This window comes from Elephantulus edwardii, unplaced genomic scaffold (genome assembly GCF_000299155.1).
Source record: "Elephantulus edwardii isolate Elephantulus edwardi_28Jun2011 unplaced genomic scaffold, EleEdw1.0 scaffold00131, whole genome shotgun sequence".
Classification (NCBI taxonomy): Eukaryota; Metazoa; Chordata; class Mammalia; order Macroscelidea; family Macroscelididae; genus Elephantulus; species Elephantulus edwardii.
The window spans coordinates 4,890,266-4,908,189 of record NW_006399881.1 but is presented as its reverse complement, the minus strand read 5'-3'; the positions used below and the strand labels follow the sequence as shown (position 1 = coordinate 4,908,189).

The 17,924-nt window shown below is 46.0% G+C and overlaps 1 protein-coding gene across 4 annotated transcripts in view; it reads left to right on the top strand.

Moving 5' to 3' along the window:
- Positions 1-17,924, top strand: part of SEPT6 (septin 6) — a 129,108-nt gene that overhangs the window by 97,474 nt on the left and 13,710 nt on the right. For 2 of the 4 annotated variants that reach the window (XM_006893780.1, XM_006893781.1), the window contains exons 6-9: positions 2,089-2,185; positions 4,365-4,533; positions 8,991-9,123; positions 12,002-12,192. In XM_006893780.1, coding sequence (XP_006893842.1) covers positions 2,089-2,185; positions 4,365-4,533; positions 8,991-9,123; positions 12,002-12,192 — 590 coding nt within the window. Of the gene's footprint in view, positions 1-2,088; positions 2,186-4,364; positions 4,534-8,990; positions 9,124-12,001; positions 12,197-14,218; positions 14,264-17,924 lie in introns of those variants that run through there. The other 2 variants (XM_006893782.1, XM_006893779.1) reach the window with 2 other exon arrangements.

The following is a 17,924-nucleotide window of genomic DNA, read 5'->3' as shown; positions in this document are numbered from 1 at the left end:
GCGATTGGCACAGGACAGAGCGGAGTTTAGGGCTGTTGTACATAGGGTCGCTATGAGTCGCAGGCGACTCGACGGCACATAACAACAACAACAACACAAAACCTTACCAGCCAGGTTTGTGGTGATATTATGTGGAGTAAAGGTCTCACTCGTGGTGACCTCATGTGTGCAGAGGAGAGCTTCTCCATTGAGTTAATCCAGACCTTTCAGAGGCCCAGGTCAGGTTTAGGAATCTCTGGTGGTGTAGTGGCAGGAAGCCGTGCTGCAATCCCAAAGACATGCAGATGGAATCCACCAACTGCTCTGTGGAAAAAGGATGGACAATCTCTTCCAGTGCAATTTACTGCCTCTGAAAACCTGCTGGAGGGTCAGCTATGGGTCGGTTCTGGCTTGACAGCACACAACAGCTGTCAAGTCTGTACTCTACGGTGCTTCTAGGAGGCTTTGACCTGCCAACCTTTAAGCTGATGGTCAGTTCCTTATCTCCTGTGCAAACACCAAGCCCATACCCTTGTTTATACTTTGCCCTTCTTTTCTTTCTACTGTCCATATTGCCCTGCATCTTCTATTTAAGGAGTATTTATGAAGTACCCATTACAGAAGAATTGATACCTCTAAGCTGTAGTATTGAAGAAGAGCACTGAACATCCCATGGATGGCCAAGAAAATGAACAGTTATGTCTTGGAGAAGATGCAGCCAGAATGCTTTTTGGAGACCAGAATGATGAGGCTTTGCCGCACATACTTCAGGCATGTTGCTAGGAGGGGCCAGTCCTTGGAAAAGGACGTCTAGCTGGGAAAGGTGGAATGTCAGAGAAAGAGAAAAAGACCCCAAACAAGACGGATTAACACAGTAACAATGGGTTTGAGAGTATCAGAGATGATAAGGATGGCACAGGATAGGGCAGGAGTCAGATCCATTGTTTCCAGGGTAACATGTTATAGTTTGCTTGACAGCCGCTAACATCATCAACCATTCAAGTATGGTGTGGAGTCCTTGAATGGTACAACTAGTTAAATACCATGCTGTGACCTGAAAGGTTGCCAATTTGAATTTGCTCACAGGTTCCTAGGAAGAAAGGTCTGTTGATCTGCTTTCACAAGGCCATCGAAAACCATTTCTCTGACACACATGGTATCTCCATGAGTCAGAATCAGCTCAATAACAACTGGTTCTTGGTTTATGTGCAGAGAAACATACCATGCAGTTGAGCCCTTGGCCATATGCTGTCTTACACGATTTAGGGTATGTGTGATTCAGGCTTTCACAATGAAATTATAAGCTTCTAGAGGGGATGGAGATATGAAAACTCCTTCTTTAGTCTCTGTTGTTGTGTGCTGTCTAGTCAATTACAATGCCTGACGATGCTATTGGACAAAACAGAACCGCCCTATCAGGTTTCCTAGGCTGTAATCTTTATTTTTGCAGTTTGCCAGATCTTTCTTCTGTGAAGCAACTAGTGGTTTCACATTGCCAACCTTGCGAGGGTTCCCTTTGTCTTCAGTATTGCACCTAAGACAGAAGCTAGCACAGCAGTCTGCTTCTAGGTAACTATTTGTTGACTGGACTTCTAGACCCAAGGATTCAGCATGAGCTCTTGCCCCAGGAAAAGAGAATAAGGAACGCACACGTGGATCAGTGCTCTCCAAGCTGTCACTCTCCATAGACAGGGATGAGTTACTTTATCTTCTCTATCCACAGAGACCCCCTCCATCCTGCTTAACAGGTTCTTCCCCTCAGCAACTCTCAATAGTAAATAGCGAAGTGCATCCTTTGTGTGTCTGCTTCTTATCTGCCACATTTTCAACTGGACCTCTGATCTCCACACAGCTCGATTGTTCCATAAATGCCTCCTCCTCCTCCTCTTCCTCCTCTTCCTCTTCCTCTTCTTCTTCTTCCTCTTCCTCCTCCACTTCCTCTTCTTTTTCTTCCTCCTCCTCCATAAATGCCTCTCAGGGATGATGCCGGTGAAGGTCATTACAGTCTGAGTTCTCAGGGTCCCGGAAGTGAGCAACCATTGTGTTGTAGGAAGCGCTGCACCTTTCCTATGGAGTGTTGAGCTTCTGTTCTCTTTGCTTCTGTTCCAGGCCCACCTGCCATTTGCCGTCATCGGCAGCACTGAAGAGCTGAAGATTGGCAACAAGATGGTGAAGGCACGGCAGTATCCTTGGGGCACGGTGCAGGGTGAGTGAGTCTCCAAGAGAGAGGTGACACTCAGAGGCCCCTTCTCTTTGTCTCCTTGCCTTTCCCCAGTCATTGTGCAACAAGTCCCTCCACCTGATCCACGTGGGCAAGTAAGGAACACTTAGAAGGCATACTTGGACTCTACACCTGGATTCTTTACTAGTGAAAGGTGTCCTTAAGCAAAAGCAAGTGTACTTGGAGCAAGGTAGGAAGAGATACGCAAGAACGCATGTAAAGAGCCATACCTTGGAGATGTTGCAGGTCCAAGCCCAGCCTACCATGAACAAGTGAATATGACAATAAAGCAAGTCGTGTAACTCACCTCCCTACCCCCGCTGGTGGCCTAGTGGGTAAGGAGTTTTGGTGCCAACCCAAAGGCACATGGTTTGAATCCACCAGCTGTTCTGCAGGAGAAAGATGAGCAGTCTCTTCTCATGTGATTTACAGTCCCTGAGAACTTGCTGGAAGATCTTCTGTGAGTTGGTTCAGATCCCACGGCACATAACAACAGCTGCTTAGGAAGGTTATGTTAAAACCCACTGGAGGGTCATCTTTGTTTCAGACTCAACTGTGCTCACCAACAACATATTCTATGTCAGTGAGAGATTTTATCCCACTCATGGACAGTGAGCTTTAAGCAGTGGAGTTATGTCCACTGACTTGGGTTATGGGACAATTACCCTGACAACCACAAGGCAGTCTACAACGTCTGTGCCCACATCTTCTCATCCCAGGATGCTTCCCTGCCCCTCTTGCCCTTTCCCAGACACTGTAATCAGAATCTGAAGTCACAGCGTGAGCATCATCTCAGACACCCACTCTCCCTCCCGGGTCAGGCCGAGCACCGCCATTCCGACCCAGTGATGCTGGGCCTACAGACTCAGCACACACCAGCTTTGGGCGGAAAGTGGGGTTCACTTTGTCTTGGTCACTATCGATGCTGTCAGGCCATTGTTGTTCTTCTCCACTATTCTCTGGAGGTTACGGAATCTGGCCATACCCTTTGTTTTTCCCTTAGTCCCTTTAGCCTAGTTGCCTGCATTTGAATCCTAGTTCTGTTCTGCAACTCACTTGCCATGTGACCTTGCCTGACCTGCTTGAAACTGCAAGGATTGATCTCTGATAAATTCCTGCTCTTGATTCAAGTTGTTGTTGTTGTGTACCATCGAGTTGGAACAGACCCAAAGCGGACCCTCCAGCAGATTTTCAGAGGCAGTAAACCACATGGGAGGAAACTGCCCATTCTTTTCACATGGAGCAGCTGGTAGATTCAAACTGCCTATCTTTGAGGTTGCAGTGCAGTTTCTTATAACTGTTGCTACCAAGGATGCTGCATGGAGATCCAAGTGAAAGGAAATAGTTGACAACTTGAATCTTGGTTCAAGAGTCATCTTAAAGTTTTTTCTTTGGTGGAGAGATCTTAGGCTTCTTCTATTGCTTTTATTGCTCCATGGCCATGCCTCCAGTTTTGTAATTTTTGCATTACTTCATGGGTTGATTTCTGAACTGGCCTAGTGGTAAGAAGCTGCACTGTAATCCCCATGGCACACAGTTCGAATCCACCAGCTGCTCAGTTGGGAAAGAGTAGACATTCTCCTCCTGTGCAATTTACTGCCTCTGAAAACTCTCTAGAGGGCCAGCTCTGGGTCAGTTCTGACTTGATGGCACACAACAACAACAACATATGATCTTGGGAACAATATTTACTGGATGAATATGCATTTGCTGTTGTCCTATAATGATTTCTATGAGGGTTCTAATTTGTGAACTGTGGTTGAGATGGTTCTGAATGCTTTCTTGTGTGTGTGTATGTTTATATTTATATATATATATATATATAAATTTGGTGTACTGCCAAATTTAATCCGACTGGCACAGGAGGAGTTTGCACTACCTTCTCCAGTGGAGTATCTGGTGGATTCAAACTGCACACCTTTGGGATTGCAGTGGCTTTCTTGGATATTTTAATGGTAGCCCCATTTTCCACTACTGCCATCTTGGTAGTTTGTAATTTGCATTTCCAGTAGAAAAGCAAGTTAGAAAGTAATACACAGGCTCTGTCTATACAGATTGCAAGATGATGTCACTGTCCAACATGTGGTGTCTCATTTTCATCCATTTCTATTTCTGCTGGCCTCCTTTTCAATATGCTTTCACTCCCTCATCCCCTGCTGTGCAGTTGAGAACGAGGCCCACTGTGATTTTGTGAAGCTGCGGGAGATGCTGATTCGGGTCAACATGGAGGATCTTCGGGAGCAGACCCACACCCGGCACTATGAGCTGTACCGCCGCTGTAAGCTGGAGGAGATGGGCTTCAAGGACACCGACCCGGACAGCAAACCCTTCAGGTACCTCTCCCTCCAGCCCAGCCCAGCTGGGTGGTGTGCAAACCTTGCCCTGGATAATTCACTGGGAAGACATGGATGCCTATGACCTACAGGAGTGAGAGGCAGAGGAGGGGAGGAGCCTAACTGGCAGTTCCTCTTGGCCATTCTCAATCTGTCCCTGCATAGCTGCCAGGAGAGCGTTGGCTGGGCAGGCCCGGAAGCACCGTCATCCTGCTGCTGTGAGACAGAGCAACACCATCGCAAGCACACATGTATGAGTGTTCCAGGCAACCCATGCTGGAACCGGAGCCCTGAGCCAGGACCTTGCACTGCAGGGTCTGTCTGTGACTATCCTCCTCTGTCCCACTTTCTTCATCAAACCCCTGCTGAACTGCCAGCTTTCCACCTTTTCCAACATGACCCAAATCACATAGGATGGGGTTGCACTTCTTTTCTTTTGTGACAAACTCTAGGCTCTTTCTTCACTATCCTTAGAGTTTCAAGTTAGATGCATATGTTTTTTTAATGTCTTTAGAGATTTTTTTTTTTAATTTGTTTTTATTTGAGTGAAGGTTTACAAATCATATTAGGTTTTTGGAACATTCCTAGACATTTGGTTTTATAACATTCGCCAATGACTCATGTAATTAATTATTCCAATGTCTAGTCAACCCCTTTTTGTGGAGGGCCTTTCCCTCCACTCCACTCATCTGTTTATTAACTTACTCCCTTCTCCCATCCCTGTTATCCTTCCATGATTAAGTCTATCTGTGTGGAAACCTTTCCTCATCTTTTCATGATAGTAAGCTTAGACCTTACTTGTCTTTTTTGTGACTGGCTTATGTCACACAGCGTTAAGTCCTTCTAAGTGTACATTTTAAGCACAGATTGTTAACAGCCACTGGCACGTTTCCCCACCCAGGATCTCAGGTGCTTTCAGAGGCAAGGAATGCTGTCAGAAGCTGCTTATTCAGGCTGACACTTTGGGAGTGAGATCCCAAGTGTCTGATTGGGGTGTGCCACCAGGTGATGCCCTTTATTGTGGCCAAGAATGGCCTGGTCTCATTTCAGGCAGTGTCAAGCAAGTGAGGGACATGTGGATTGGGCCAGAAGGCTTTCAAATGACCCCTGAAACCCCTCAGAACCTGTCACCAGTAGAAAGACAACCTGGGGGCAAAGCATTAGGTGATCCTTTGAGGATGCGTGCTTCCAGAGAGGTACTGACTCAGTTCCCTCAGCAGATAGGCTGGGACAGAGGCCCTGACAGCTCCTGAGGGCACAGATGGGTGTGCTTATTGCTGCCTGAAAGGACTTTGCGCAGTCTTTCCTCTCCTTCCCCTCTGATAATTTATCCTCTTCCGGGACTAGACTAATCCCTCTCCCCAGTCACTTCATCCCCTCCTCACTTCCTTTAAAGGAGTCCTGGTGGTGCAATGGCTAACTACTCCGCCACTGAAAGGTAGGTGGTTTGAACTCACTGAAGGGAGTGCTGGTGACCTAGTGGTAAGGAGTTGTGCTGCCAAAGGTAGGCCGTTCGAATCCACCAGTGGCTCCGAGGGAGAAAGATGGGCAGTCTTCTCCTGTGCTATTTACAGCCTCTGAAAACCTGCTGGAGGGTCAGCTATGAGTCCGTTCCGACTCGACAGCACATGACAGTGGTTCCCACCACAGGGAAAAAGATGTGGCTGTCTGCTTCTGTAGAGACTAAAGCCCTGGAAAACTATGGGGCAGTGCTGCCTTGTCCTCCAGGGCGCTATGAGTTTGAACTGATTCAACGGCACTTGACAACACGCTCTCTTCCTTTGCTCCATCCCAAATACGCTCTTTCCCTCATTTCCATCCTCTTCACTTTTCTCTCCTGTGTTTGTGCAGAAACATTTTAAAGAAGCTCTCCCTTAACTCTGCTCTTCCTCCCTGCCTTTGCTCTGTCAATTAGTTTGGCTCTGATGGGAAGGAGAAAGAGTTGTTCTGCATATACTGTCTCCACTTCCTCATCCTTCAGTTACTCCTCAGTCCAAAGCAGCCTGGATTCTTCCCCTCACTGTTCTACCTGGGTGCTGGGTCTGCAATTACATCACCTATTGGCATCAAGTCAAATCTAGCTCATATAAAACCGAGCAGAACCACCCCATCGGGCTCCTTGGACTGAAATCTTTATGTGAGCAGGCTGCCATAGTTCTGTCCAGTGGATGGGTTCAAACTACCAACCTGGAGGCAGTTTAGTGCTTAGCCACTCACTGCAGCACTAGGGCTCCTTAGCAACCACATCACTTAGTCACTCACTCACCCACCCACCCACTGGCATCGAGTCAGGTAGAGACTCAAAGCTGACCCTCCAGTGGGTTGTCGAGAGGCTGTAAATCACACGAGAAGCGATTGGCCATCTTTCTCCCTCAGAGCTGCAGGTGGATTCGAACAGCCAGAGAGGCGCAGCTTTTGGGTTAGCAGCACAACTCCCTACAGACTATGCCACCAGAGCCCCCTGGCAGTCACTTACTCCTAGCCAAAGTCAGAACTCCCTTTTCGTGCCATGTTGTTGGATCTCAGAGCAACATTCCATGCTGTGCCCTATGGCTCCTCCTTCTGGAAGCACTATTCTTTTCGTTGGTCTTAAAAAAAAATAAAATTTTATTTTACTACTGGTCCAACTGGCTTTAGTTCTGTGTTTCCAGCTACTCCTTTCCAGCTCCCGCCGCAGGCTTGTTTTCTTCAGCTTCCCCCTCCTGATGTTGGTATTCCTGGGCCTCGCCTCTTTTCACACTCCACTCTCACCGCAGCATTTTCCCCCCTCTCACCGCCCTAATCCCACCTAGGAGTCTATGGCTTAAGACCCCCAAAGGAATATCTCACTTCTGAGCTCCAAACCCATCCATCCAACTGCACACTAGGTCTTTCCTATCGGGCACCTGTTGCCATTATGTGCCATCGAGTCAGAACCAACTCCTAGATGACCCTTCTGCAGGTTTTCAGAGGCTGAAAATTGCATGGAAGGAAATTGCCTTATTTTTCCTCCCCTGGAGCAACTCTTTTTTTTTTATTTTTTATTTATTTATTTATTTTATGTGTGTACTGTCAAATTGGATCTGACTGGTAAGGAGGCAATTGTTCCTCCCTCTTCAGCAGAGCATCTGGTGGATTTGAACCACAAACCTCTGGGATTGCAGTACAGTTTCCTGCCACTAGGCCACCAGAGCTCGCCAGACAACACAACTCTTTGCCCACTAGGCCACCAGAGCTCCCTGGGCATTTGAAACTCAGCCTGTCTAAAACGTAATTCATATGCTTCCCTCTTTAACATCTTCTGTAAAAAATATATATATATATATATAACAGAAATAAAGAGGAAAAAAATTCTCCTCCCTCAGTGTTCCTCCTCATGGTTCCTGGTACTACCACCCACTTAGTTGGCCAAGCCACAAACAGGAATCATTGCTGGGTCCTCCCAAATCGGGGGAGTTCTGCTTCCATTGTTGTTCCTCAAATTCAGCCTTGCCCTCCATTTCCTCCCAACTCTTAACATTAAGGGCCCTATCACTTTGTACTTGGTTTCTTGGGAAGTCTGCCCTTCATATCACTGCACCACGAGCCAGAGTGAGATCTTTCTAAAATGCAAATTGGATTCAGTCCGCCCTCCGCTTACAGCCCTGCAGCATCCGGATACATGTTCGTTTCCTGAGTATGGCATCCGAAGCCTGTTCTTGGCTGCTTGACTCAGTACCTCCTCGCTGCTACGCCACAGCTTATGAGCCACTCTCATGCCATATTGAACTACCTCTGCTGCCCCGAATATGCCATTTTCTCTTCACATGCATGTTTGTACACATGCTGCCATCTTTTGAGCACAATTCCTCAGCTTATTCTCTGAGCTAACTCCTATTTCATTACAAAACATTCCAGACGGAGGGCAAAAGGGCTTCACCCAGGGACCTTGTACTACTTCGTAAGTTCCTTGAGCTGGGAGTTCTAGAAGCTAAATGACTAGAGGAGTGCTACATCTAGTGCATGGTGGAGGTTCAGCAAGTGTTTCTTGAAAGAACTCACTGACCTTGTCAATTTCAAAGCATAGCAACATAGTGTAGTATAAGAGATGGGAAACTTAATTTCCCTTTCCAGTTCTGCCTCTAATTAGCTGTATAAATCACCTCACCTCTCAGGGATTCAGTTTCCTCATTTATAAAATAAGAGTGCAAAACCAGAGAATTCCTAAGTCACCCTCAGTTGCAATCTCTCTCCGGTTCGCCAGGGCTGCCAGCCCCCCCCTCCCCGCTCCCAAGCAGCTCTATGCTCCTGCTATCGCATGTCAAGCTAACTACCCACAGCTTGTTGGTTCTGTGTGTATTTGTTTGTTTTCCCCATCTTCTCCTAGAAATGGGGAAGGCAGGCTGGAGGAATTCGGGGAGCACCCTTGGACGGCGGTAACTCTCATCATATAGGAGCCTTTCAGAAGGCAGCGGAATTAACCTTGACCATGTTTGCAGTTTACAGGAGACATATGAAGCCAAAAGGAATGAATTCCTAGGGGAGCTCCAGAAAAAGGAAGAGGAGATGAGACAGATGTTCGTCCAAAGAGTCAAAGAGAAGGAAGCGGAGCTCAAAGAGGCAGAGAAAGAGGTAAATGAGAGCCTGGTTGCCAGGCCACCCATGAAATGAGGTAGAACTCGGGCATGGCAGGGTCCTCTGCCTTAGACAAGCAGCCCTTCCAGGTCAGGCAGGAATGTACATGCCACGTGCACTGCTTTGGTTGGCACACGAGTGGGCTGCACGGCTGGGGTCTCATTCCCTTACTCCCCAAGGTTGAGATGTATTCTCCTTGTGCATTTTTTTAGCCCCCTAGAGCTGCACTTAACAACAACAGAGCTGCACTGTCCCATTAGGTAGCTGCTAGCTAAGTGTTTGTTGTTGTAGTGTGCCATCGAGTTGGAACCTAGCTGACCCTGTAGCAGGTTTTCAGAGACAGGAAATCACACAGGAAACAACTGCTCATACTTCCCCCACGGAGATTTCATTTAAACCACTTGCCTTTGGGATTGCAGTGCACCTTCTCACCACTAGGCCAAGTTGTTAAAAGATGAGCAGTCTCCTCCCCAGTGACTTACTGCCTCTGAAAGCCCACTGGAGGGGTCAGCTGTGAGTTGGTTCCTACTCAACAGCACACACCAACAGCTAAGTGTAACGATTTAAAGTTACAGTTTGAGTGCCTAGACAGTGCAAATCGGTAAGCAATCAGCTGCCAGCCAAAAGGTTGCCAGTTCAAATCTACCCAGAGGCACGCTGGAAGAAAGGCCAGGCAATCTACTCTCAAAAGGCCTAAACCAAAAAGAAAACCAAACACATTGCTGTCAAGACAATTCCGACTCATGGCAACCTCTCCGCCATGTGTTGGAGAATACTTCACTTACTCATTCCCATTGAATCAGAACTGATTCGTACTTGACCATGAGTTTCCAAGACTGTAAACCACACTGGAAGAGAATGTCCCATCTTTCTCTCGCAGAGCTTCTGGTTGATTCTAACCACTAGAGAGGCTCTGCCTTTGGGTTAGCAGTATAACTCTCTGTGGCCCAGGCCACCAAAGCTCCAGCGTTACAGAGTGTTGTTGTTGATATGCAATGTCAAGTCAGAACTGACCCATAGCTGAGCCTCCAGCAGGTTTTCAGAGGCAGTGACTCACACAGGAGGAGACTGTCTGGCTGGTGGATTTGAACTGCCTGCTAGAACCATAGAGTTTCTTTGCCTGTAATCTCTAAAGAAGCTGATTTCCAGGTTTTTCTTGTATACTTCCCTGGGCAAGGTTTTGAACCACCAACCTTTCAGTGAGCGAAAATCATCTTTGCCATCTAGGGACCTTCCAAAAGGTCATAGCCATTGCAAACTCTATGTGCTGCAGTTCTGCTCTGAAACGCATGGGGTCGCCATGAGCTGGAATCAACTCAGCAGCAACTGGGGGCGGGGGGGAATGATATTTGGAATTCAGTCTGTTGGTCACATTGGCCATATTTCACACACTCAATCCTTGCACTACTAACTGTTGTTACATGTTGTTGTGTCAGAATGGACTCATAACTGGCCCTCAGCGGGATTTCAGAGGCAGTAAATCAGGGCAACGGGAGATGGCTGCCCATCTTTCTCCCACAGGGCCAACAGTGGATTAGAACCATGTACTTTTGGGCTGGTAGTGCAGCTCCTTACCACTAGGCCACCAGAGCTCCATGCATCTAACTGGTGCCTATCATATCGGACAGTATCAATACAAAACATTCTCATTGTCCTAGAAATTTCTATCAGTTTGAGCTGCTAAAGAGACAAGTCTGGACATGCTCCTTTGAGGTCAAGTGCAGAGAGCTGTTTTTGCTTCTTCCTGGGAATTCTGACACAGGAGAAGGTTTGCCACCGTATATAGTTGTCCTGCCCCATCCTGTCTCCTCTGGTGCTGGTCTCCATAGGTAGGGAACCAGTTCTCAGGAGGTTAGGTACCTTGCTGAAGCCTAAAACTGACAGTCCGGGCATTTCCCTGTTCACACGAGTATTCAGTTCCACTTCATTTGTATTGTTGAGGAAACATCCCTGAAGTCTAGTGAGTTTTTAAATCAAGGTTTGACAGCTTTCTCCGTGTTTTTATTCCTTAAGTCATGCCAAAATTAGTAGTTATTTCTCTAAGCAGCTTTGGTGGTACAATGATTAAGCACTCAACTGCCATTGAAGAAGGATTGGTGGTTCGAACCCACTCAGTGACTGTGGGCAAAAGGCCTGGTGACCTGCTCCTGTCAAAATTAACGCCACACTCAAACCAGGTGCCATGACGAGTCAATGCCAGTCGAAGGCAGTGAGAGAGGCTTCAGGGTTGTAACGACTAAGTAAGCTAATACACATAAAGTGCCTGTGTTAGTTTATTATCAGTGATGCCACTAACCACGTGTGGTAGCTATGGAAAATTTTACACAAAATGTTTGAAGCAGCAGAATGTAGGCTTCTCCCATGGATTCACACACTCACTCACGTATTGCTGTCAAGTTAGAACTGACTCATAGCCCACCCTCCAGTGGGACTTCGAAGCTATAAATTACACAGTAGATTGCTCACCCTCCAGATCGATCCTCCAGGGCTGTTGGTAGATTTGAACCACCAAACCTTTGGGTTAGCAACACAGCTCCCTACAGACTATGTTACGAGAGCTCGCTCACAGGTTCAGGTGTTGTTCATGGCTATTGAGTCAGAACCAGAACAAACACATAGGTGAGCCTCTAGCAGATTTTCAAAGGGTGTAAATTGCAGGAGAGTAGGTTGCCCATCTTTCTCCATCAGAGCAGCTGGTGGGTCGAAACCACTTGTCTTTGGGTTGGCAGCACAACTTCTTATCCACTAGGCTACCAGAACTCCCCAGTACCAGGTTCACTAGTAGAGCTGAATGCAGGGAACAGTCTAGAACATGGTAGCATGATGACAGTTACTGCCGAAAGTGCCTTCTGAGATCCCTATGCTTCCCCACCAGCTGCATGAGAAGTTTGACCGGCTGAAGAAGCTACACCAGGACGAGAAGAAGAAGCTGGAGGATAAGAAGAAAGCCCTGGATGATGAAGTAAACGCTTTCAAACAGAGGAAGACAGCTGCCGAGCTGCTCCAGTCCCAGGGCTCCCAGGCCGGAGGGTCACAGACTCTGAAAAGAGACAAAGAGAAGAAAAAGTAAGTGGTAGGTGAGGCTGCGCTGGTGGCTGCCTCTCCATCCCCTGCTCATCCCCTCAGGGCAGGACCAGGAGGCTCAGGGGACTGCGGGCTGTGGACCACAGGTGAGCTGGGAGCTGTTAGGCCAGTTTGGGGCCCTATACTTGCTCTCAGCATTCCTGGGGAGGCTTTAGACTCTAGAGGCTCAGGAGTGTGACCTGACAGGCCCAGCCCCTCTTAGCACAGATCTGCAAACTCAAGGCAGGAAGAAGAGGGATGAAAAAGCCAGAGGAAAGTGAGAGAGTAAACGAGTGGAAATAATGAGACCTGCAAAACAATAATAGAGACAGGAACAAAAGAAGGCAAAAACAGAGGAAGAAGAGAAAGCCTTTAGCTCAGCTTCTGAACATCCTCATCTCTCCCTGAGAGGTTAAAGCTGATCTGGGCGTCCAGGTCTGCCTGATGGTTCTACACAGGAGGCACGTCCTGGAACGCATGCCTGAGTTCCAACCTTACCCTGTCTCAGCTCGCACCAGCTATAGCTGACAAGAGCTTGACTGGGGCTGCTGCAGGCCACTGTCCTTATTGCCCACTCTCCAGGATGCTCCATGGGACGGTAATCCTGGTCCACTTCCAAGTCTTTGGTTGCTGGGTTTAACTAGCCAAGTTACCCACTCTTTATCCCAGAATCAGAAAGGAGTAAAGCCTTTCTTATGCGACCTGTATAAATAATGTCAAGAAAGTTACCAGTGGTCCCCTGCTGGCATTCTTTAGCTGTTCATGCAGCATGGTCTGAGAGAGCCCCCAAATGGAGTAGTTAAATGATATCCTTACTGCAGGGCTACAAGGCTCTAAAAGATGCCCTTGGCCACTGCCACCTATTTTCAATCCCTGGTCCTTTAATTTGACTCATATGGCTGGCAGAAGGGGGAAACATATCCTTTCCTCGAACATTCTCACTTAAGGACTAAACTTTTGCACTTTTAATAGGTAAAATCTTTTGTATTTGAAGGCACTCATTCTTGCCATCTCATTATTCTTGATTCAACATTTGTCTAGAGATTTGTATGGTCCTGGATCATAGTGCTGTATGCCACATTCATCAGCTTATTAACTCTTGGTTTTATCTGATGGATGAAGTTCAATTAGGGGGGGAAAAGTCGCTTGGGACACATCATATGTTATGTGATTTGTTGTGGTCTCTCCAGTAGGAAGGGATTTCTAATTTTAAGATCATAAAAATCTAGATTTTTCTTCCAGTTCTAACCCGCTGCCTTCACAGTCCTGTGATGTCTGTGAACTCAATTCCTGGGACATTTTCACCACCTGTTTGTAAGAATTTGGGGATGAGTTTATTCTGACCCAACTGACAACTAACGTCAAAGCTTTATGACTTTAATCACTAATATAATAGATACTACTATCACCTATTCAGATGTTTAGAGAAAATTCTTGAAGATATCCACACTTTCCCCCTAATGACCTCAAAAGTTAGAAGTAGGGAGGTACTTCTCTCTGGTCCCCAGCAATATTTGGTGTTGGTTACAGTGTCCTTTTGTAATTTGTTGAGATGCTAAAAAAAAATGTTACTGGCTTGTGGCACTTCACAACAGCCATAAGGGTCTAACAGGGTTGGTTGCCTCTTTCCATACTTCTAAGTGTATAAATAGCCCCAGCTTTAGACTTCCTAAATAATTCCATGATCAGTTGGTTCACTTCTGGAAGTCTCCCATTAGATTTAATGCCATGCTGCTTCCATGGTGATGGTGGTGGCTTTTGAGGGTAGATGTGGTAGTGACAGTGTTTCTTCTTGAGAGATAGTGGTTGAATCCAATAGGCAACCATTCAGAATTTCCTTTAGTGGCCCTAAACCAGAGAAGACAGTTATTAGTACTTCAGGAGCCCTACTATCCCTAGCTTCCCTCTTCCCCACCATACTTACCCTTTGACCTCTAACTCCTCATTGTTTGTGTCTATTCATAGTAACTGATTTCTCCTTATGCTCACTCCATCATCATCATCATCATCAGCTTTTAATGTTTTACAGTTAACTGTGCTGTTTGCTGCATGCTGCATGAGACCCTGGGCCCTGGTAAGCTTTATTAACCCTAAATAGAATTGACAACGTTTTCTAGAGCACATTCACTCCACCTTCCCTCCAACACCCCTACCCTCACAAACTTACAAGTACCTCTCTAATCATAGATGAATCTGCTTCATTGGTATATCTAATTTCCTCCTATGACTTACAACATTAAAAAATAGCCTGGGTGATTTCAAGAGTGCATGTGGAATGCTTGCTTGTCTGGTTGAAAAGGGGTAAGTATCCAGACTTTTGCTGCTAGAACAGCTGGGTATCATAGCTGGATAATTTGATCAATAGTTGAGGGCTGGCTTTTGGCTTTAAGCAACAAGGGAGCTCTGGTTGGCCTAGTGGGTAAGGAGTTGTACTGTCAATACAAAGGCAGGTATTTCAAATCCACCAACTACTGCATGGGAGAAAGATGGGCAATATCTTATTGTGCAATTTATAGCCTCTGAAAACTCACTGGCAGATCAGCTATGAGCGAATTCCAACTCAATGGCAATGAGTGAGTTGAGTTGAATTGAAACAATAGTGGGCTTAATTGTAACACAGAATGTGAGAAATGTGCAGAATCAGGCTGGGTTTTGTTCATAGGGTTACTTTGAGTTGAAAGTGACTCAATTGGACCTAATAATAACAGTCTTTAATTAATACATTCAAAAGGAGCTCAGCTATAGTGATGAGGGAAACTACTGGGCTCACAAGTCCTGTAGACAATGTTCAAATTTACTTTGGCTATGTATTCATCCAAAATTATAACAAAGGAAGTGAAACAACCCCAGATAGTATAGGGAATTTCTTACATTTACTTCTACAGATAGGGGGCTCTGGTAGCTTACTGGTAAAAAGTTGCATTGCCCAACCAAAGGCACACAGTTCAAATCCACCAGCTGCTCTGTGGGAGAAAGATGGGCAATCTCTTATTGTGCGATGTATAGCCTCTGAAAATGCATTGGAGGGTCAGCTATGTGTCAGTGCTGACATGATGGTACCCAACAACAATAATAGTTCTATAAGTAACAAGTTCATGAAAACCTTTGATAAGGAGAGGAACAGAAGATGATCTTTTGGTGAGAAAGATTCCAAAGGTGCTATGTCCACTAGAGTGAAAAAACAAAAGCAATGGTTAACCACCTCTATAAGGGCCATAAGGGAGCCCTATTGGTATAGTGAATTATGTTCAAGACTGCTAAACAACGAGCTTGACCATTTGAATCTACTAACTGTGCCACAGGGGGGAAAAAAATGAAGCAGTCTGCCCTTATATTTATAGCCTCTGAAACACAGAAGACAATCACTATGGATCAGAATTGACTCAACACCTTAAGGAGCCCTGGTTGCATTGTAGTTGGAACACTTGAAAAATAGCCAAAATGTTAGTAGAAGTCAACCAGTCACTGCTTCCAGAAAGATTTGCAGCCATAAAAACCCTCTGGGGGCAGATCTACTCTCTGATGTCCTAGTGGTAAGAAGCTATGCTCCTATCCTGAACGTCTGAATCCATCAGCTGCTTGGCAGGAGAAAGATGGGCAATCTCCTCTGGCATGATTTACTGCCTCTGGAAACCTGCTGGAGAGTCAGCCACAGACTGGTTCCAATCCAACAAGAACATGGGGTTGCTATGAATTATAATAGACTTGATAGAAAAGAGCTGGAGTCAGAAAATCAAAAGGGCAAAACTCGCTCAGCAGTTCTTAAGCTGAAGGAACTGAAAAACAAATTCAAGCCACGAGTTGCAATACTTAAGGATGCTTTGGGTAGAATGTTAAATGATCCAAGAAGCATTTAAAAAAAATGGAAGTATACAGAGTCACTGTACCAGAAGGAATTGGCTGACACAGAAGAATTTCATGAAATAACACATGAACAAGAGCCTGTGGTGATGAAGGAGGAAATTCAAGTTCCTCTGAAAGAACTGGCAAAAAACAAGGCTCCAGGAGTTGATGGCATACTTCTTGACATATTTCAACAAACAAACGTTGCCCTAGATGTGCTCACTAAGTTGTGCCAAGAAATCTAAAGGACAACCATCTGGCCAACTGACTGGAAGAGATCTATATTTGTTCCTATTCCAAAGAAAGGTGACCCGACAGAGTACAGAAATTATCGAACAATATCATTAATATCACATGCAAGCAAGATTCTGCTGAAGATTATCCAAAAATGACTGGAGCAGCATGTCAACAGAGAACTGCCAGATGTGTAGGCAGGATTTAGAAGAGGTCATGGTACTAGGGATATTATAGCTAATGTTAGATGGATCTTGGCAGAAAGCAGAGAGTACCAGAGGAATGTCTATCTGTGCTTCATTGACTATGCAAAGGCTTTTGACTGTGTGGATCACAACAAGCTGTGGCTGACTCTAAGAAGAATGGGAATCTCGGAACATTTGATTGTGCTTATGCAAAACCTATATGTGGACCAAGAGGCAGTCGTCAGAAGGAACACTGCATGGTTCAAAATTGGGAAGGATGTCCACCAAGGATGTATTCTGTCTCCATACCTTTTCAATCTGTATGCAGAACAGATCATCAGGGATGCTGGGCTGTATGAGGAGAAATGTGGCATCAGGATTGGTGGAAGATTCATCAACAACCTGCGTTATGCAGATGACACAACATTGCTTGCTGAAACGGAGGAGGACCTGAAGCACTTGCTGCAGGTCAAGGAGTACAGCCTTCAATATAGATTGAAGCTCAACATCAAGAAAACAAAGATTCTCACCACTGGGCCAATTGGCAGCATCAGTATGGATGGTGAAAAGATTGAGATAGTTAACATAGTTTGCTTGGCTCCATAGTCAGCACTCTTGATACCAGCAGCCAGGAAATCAAGAGACGACTTGCATTGGGAAAGTCAGCTGTCAGGGACCTCTCTAGAGTACTGAAGAGCAACGACGTTAGGCTGGAGACTAAGGTGTGCCTGATCTGGGCCATAGTCTTCACAATTGTGTGCCATGCATTGGATAGCTGGACAGTGACTAGGGGTGATAGAGAATTGAAGCCTTTGATCTGTGGTGCTGGAGAAGAGTGTTGAATATACCATGGACTGCTAGGAGAACAAACACGTTTGTCCTGGAGAAGGTGAAGCTGGAATGCTCCTTGGAGTCAAGGATTCTGAAGCTTCATCTGACATACTTTGGGCATGTTGCAAGGAGGGACCGATCCTTGGAGAGGGACATCATATTTGGGAGAGTGGAGGGACAGTGCAGGAGAGGAAAACCCTCGATGAGATGGATCGATTCAGTGACTGGGGTAGCGGGAGAAGGTGTGTCGGAGACAGTGAGGTTGGCACAGGATAGAGCAGGGTTAGGGCTTTTGTACATAGGGTCGCTATGAGTCACAAGTGACTGGACGGCACATAACAACAACAGCAGTGATGGGGGAATCAGGTCTCTTAGGGCCTGGAATAGTTTGTGCTCAACTATGAACCTAAATAGGAGCTCTGGTGGCTTAGTTAGTGGTAAGAAGCTGTGCAGCAATCCCAAAGGCATGTGGTTCAAATCTACCAGCTGCACTGCAGGAGAAGGATGCTACTACCTCTGAAAACCCACTGGAAGGTCATCTTCTGGTTGGGTTTTTTTAAATTATTAAATTTTATTAATTTTAATGAACATTCACAGAGATTTTGGGTTTTCATTCATTCATTGTTGCACTGTTTTCTCTAC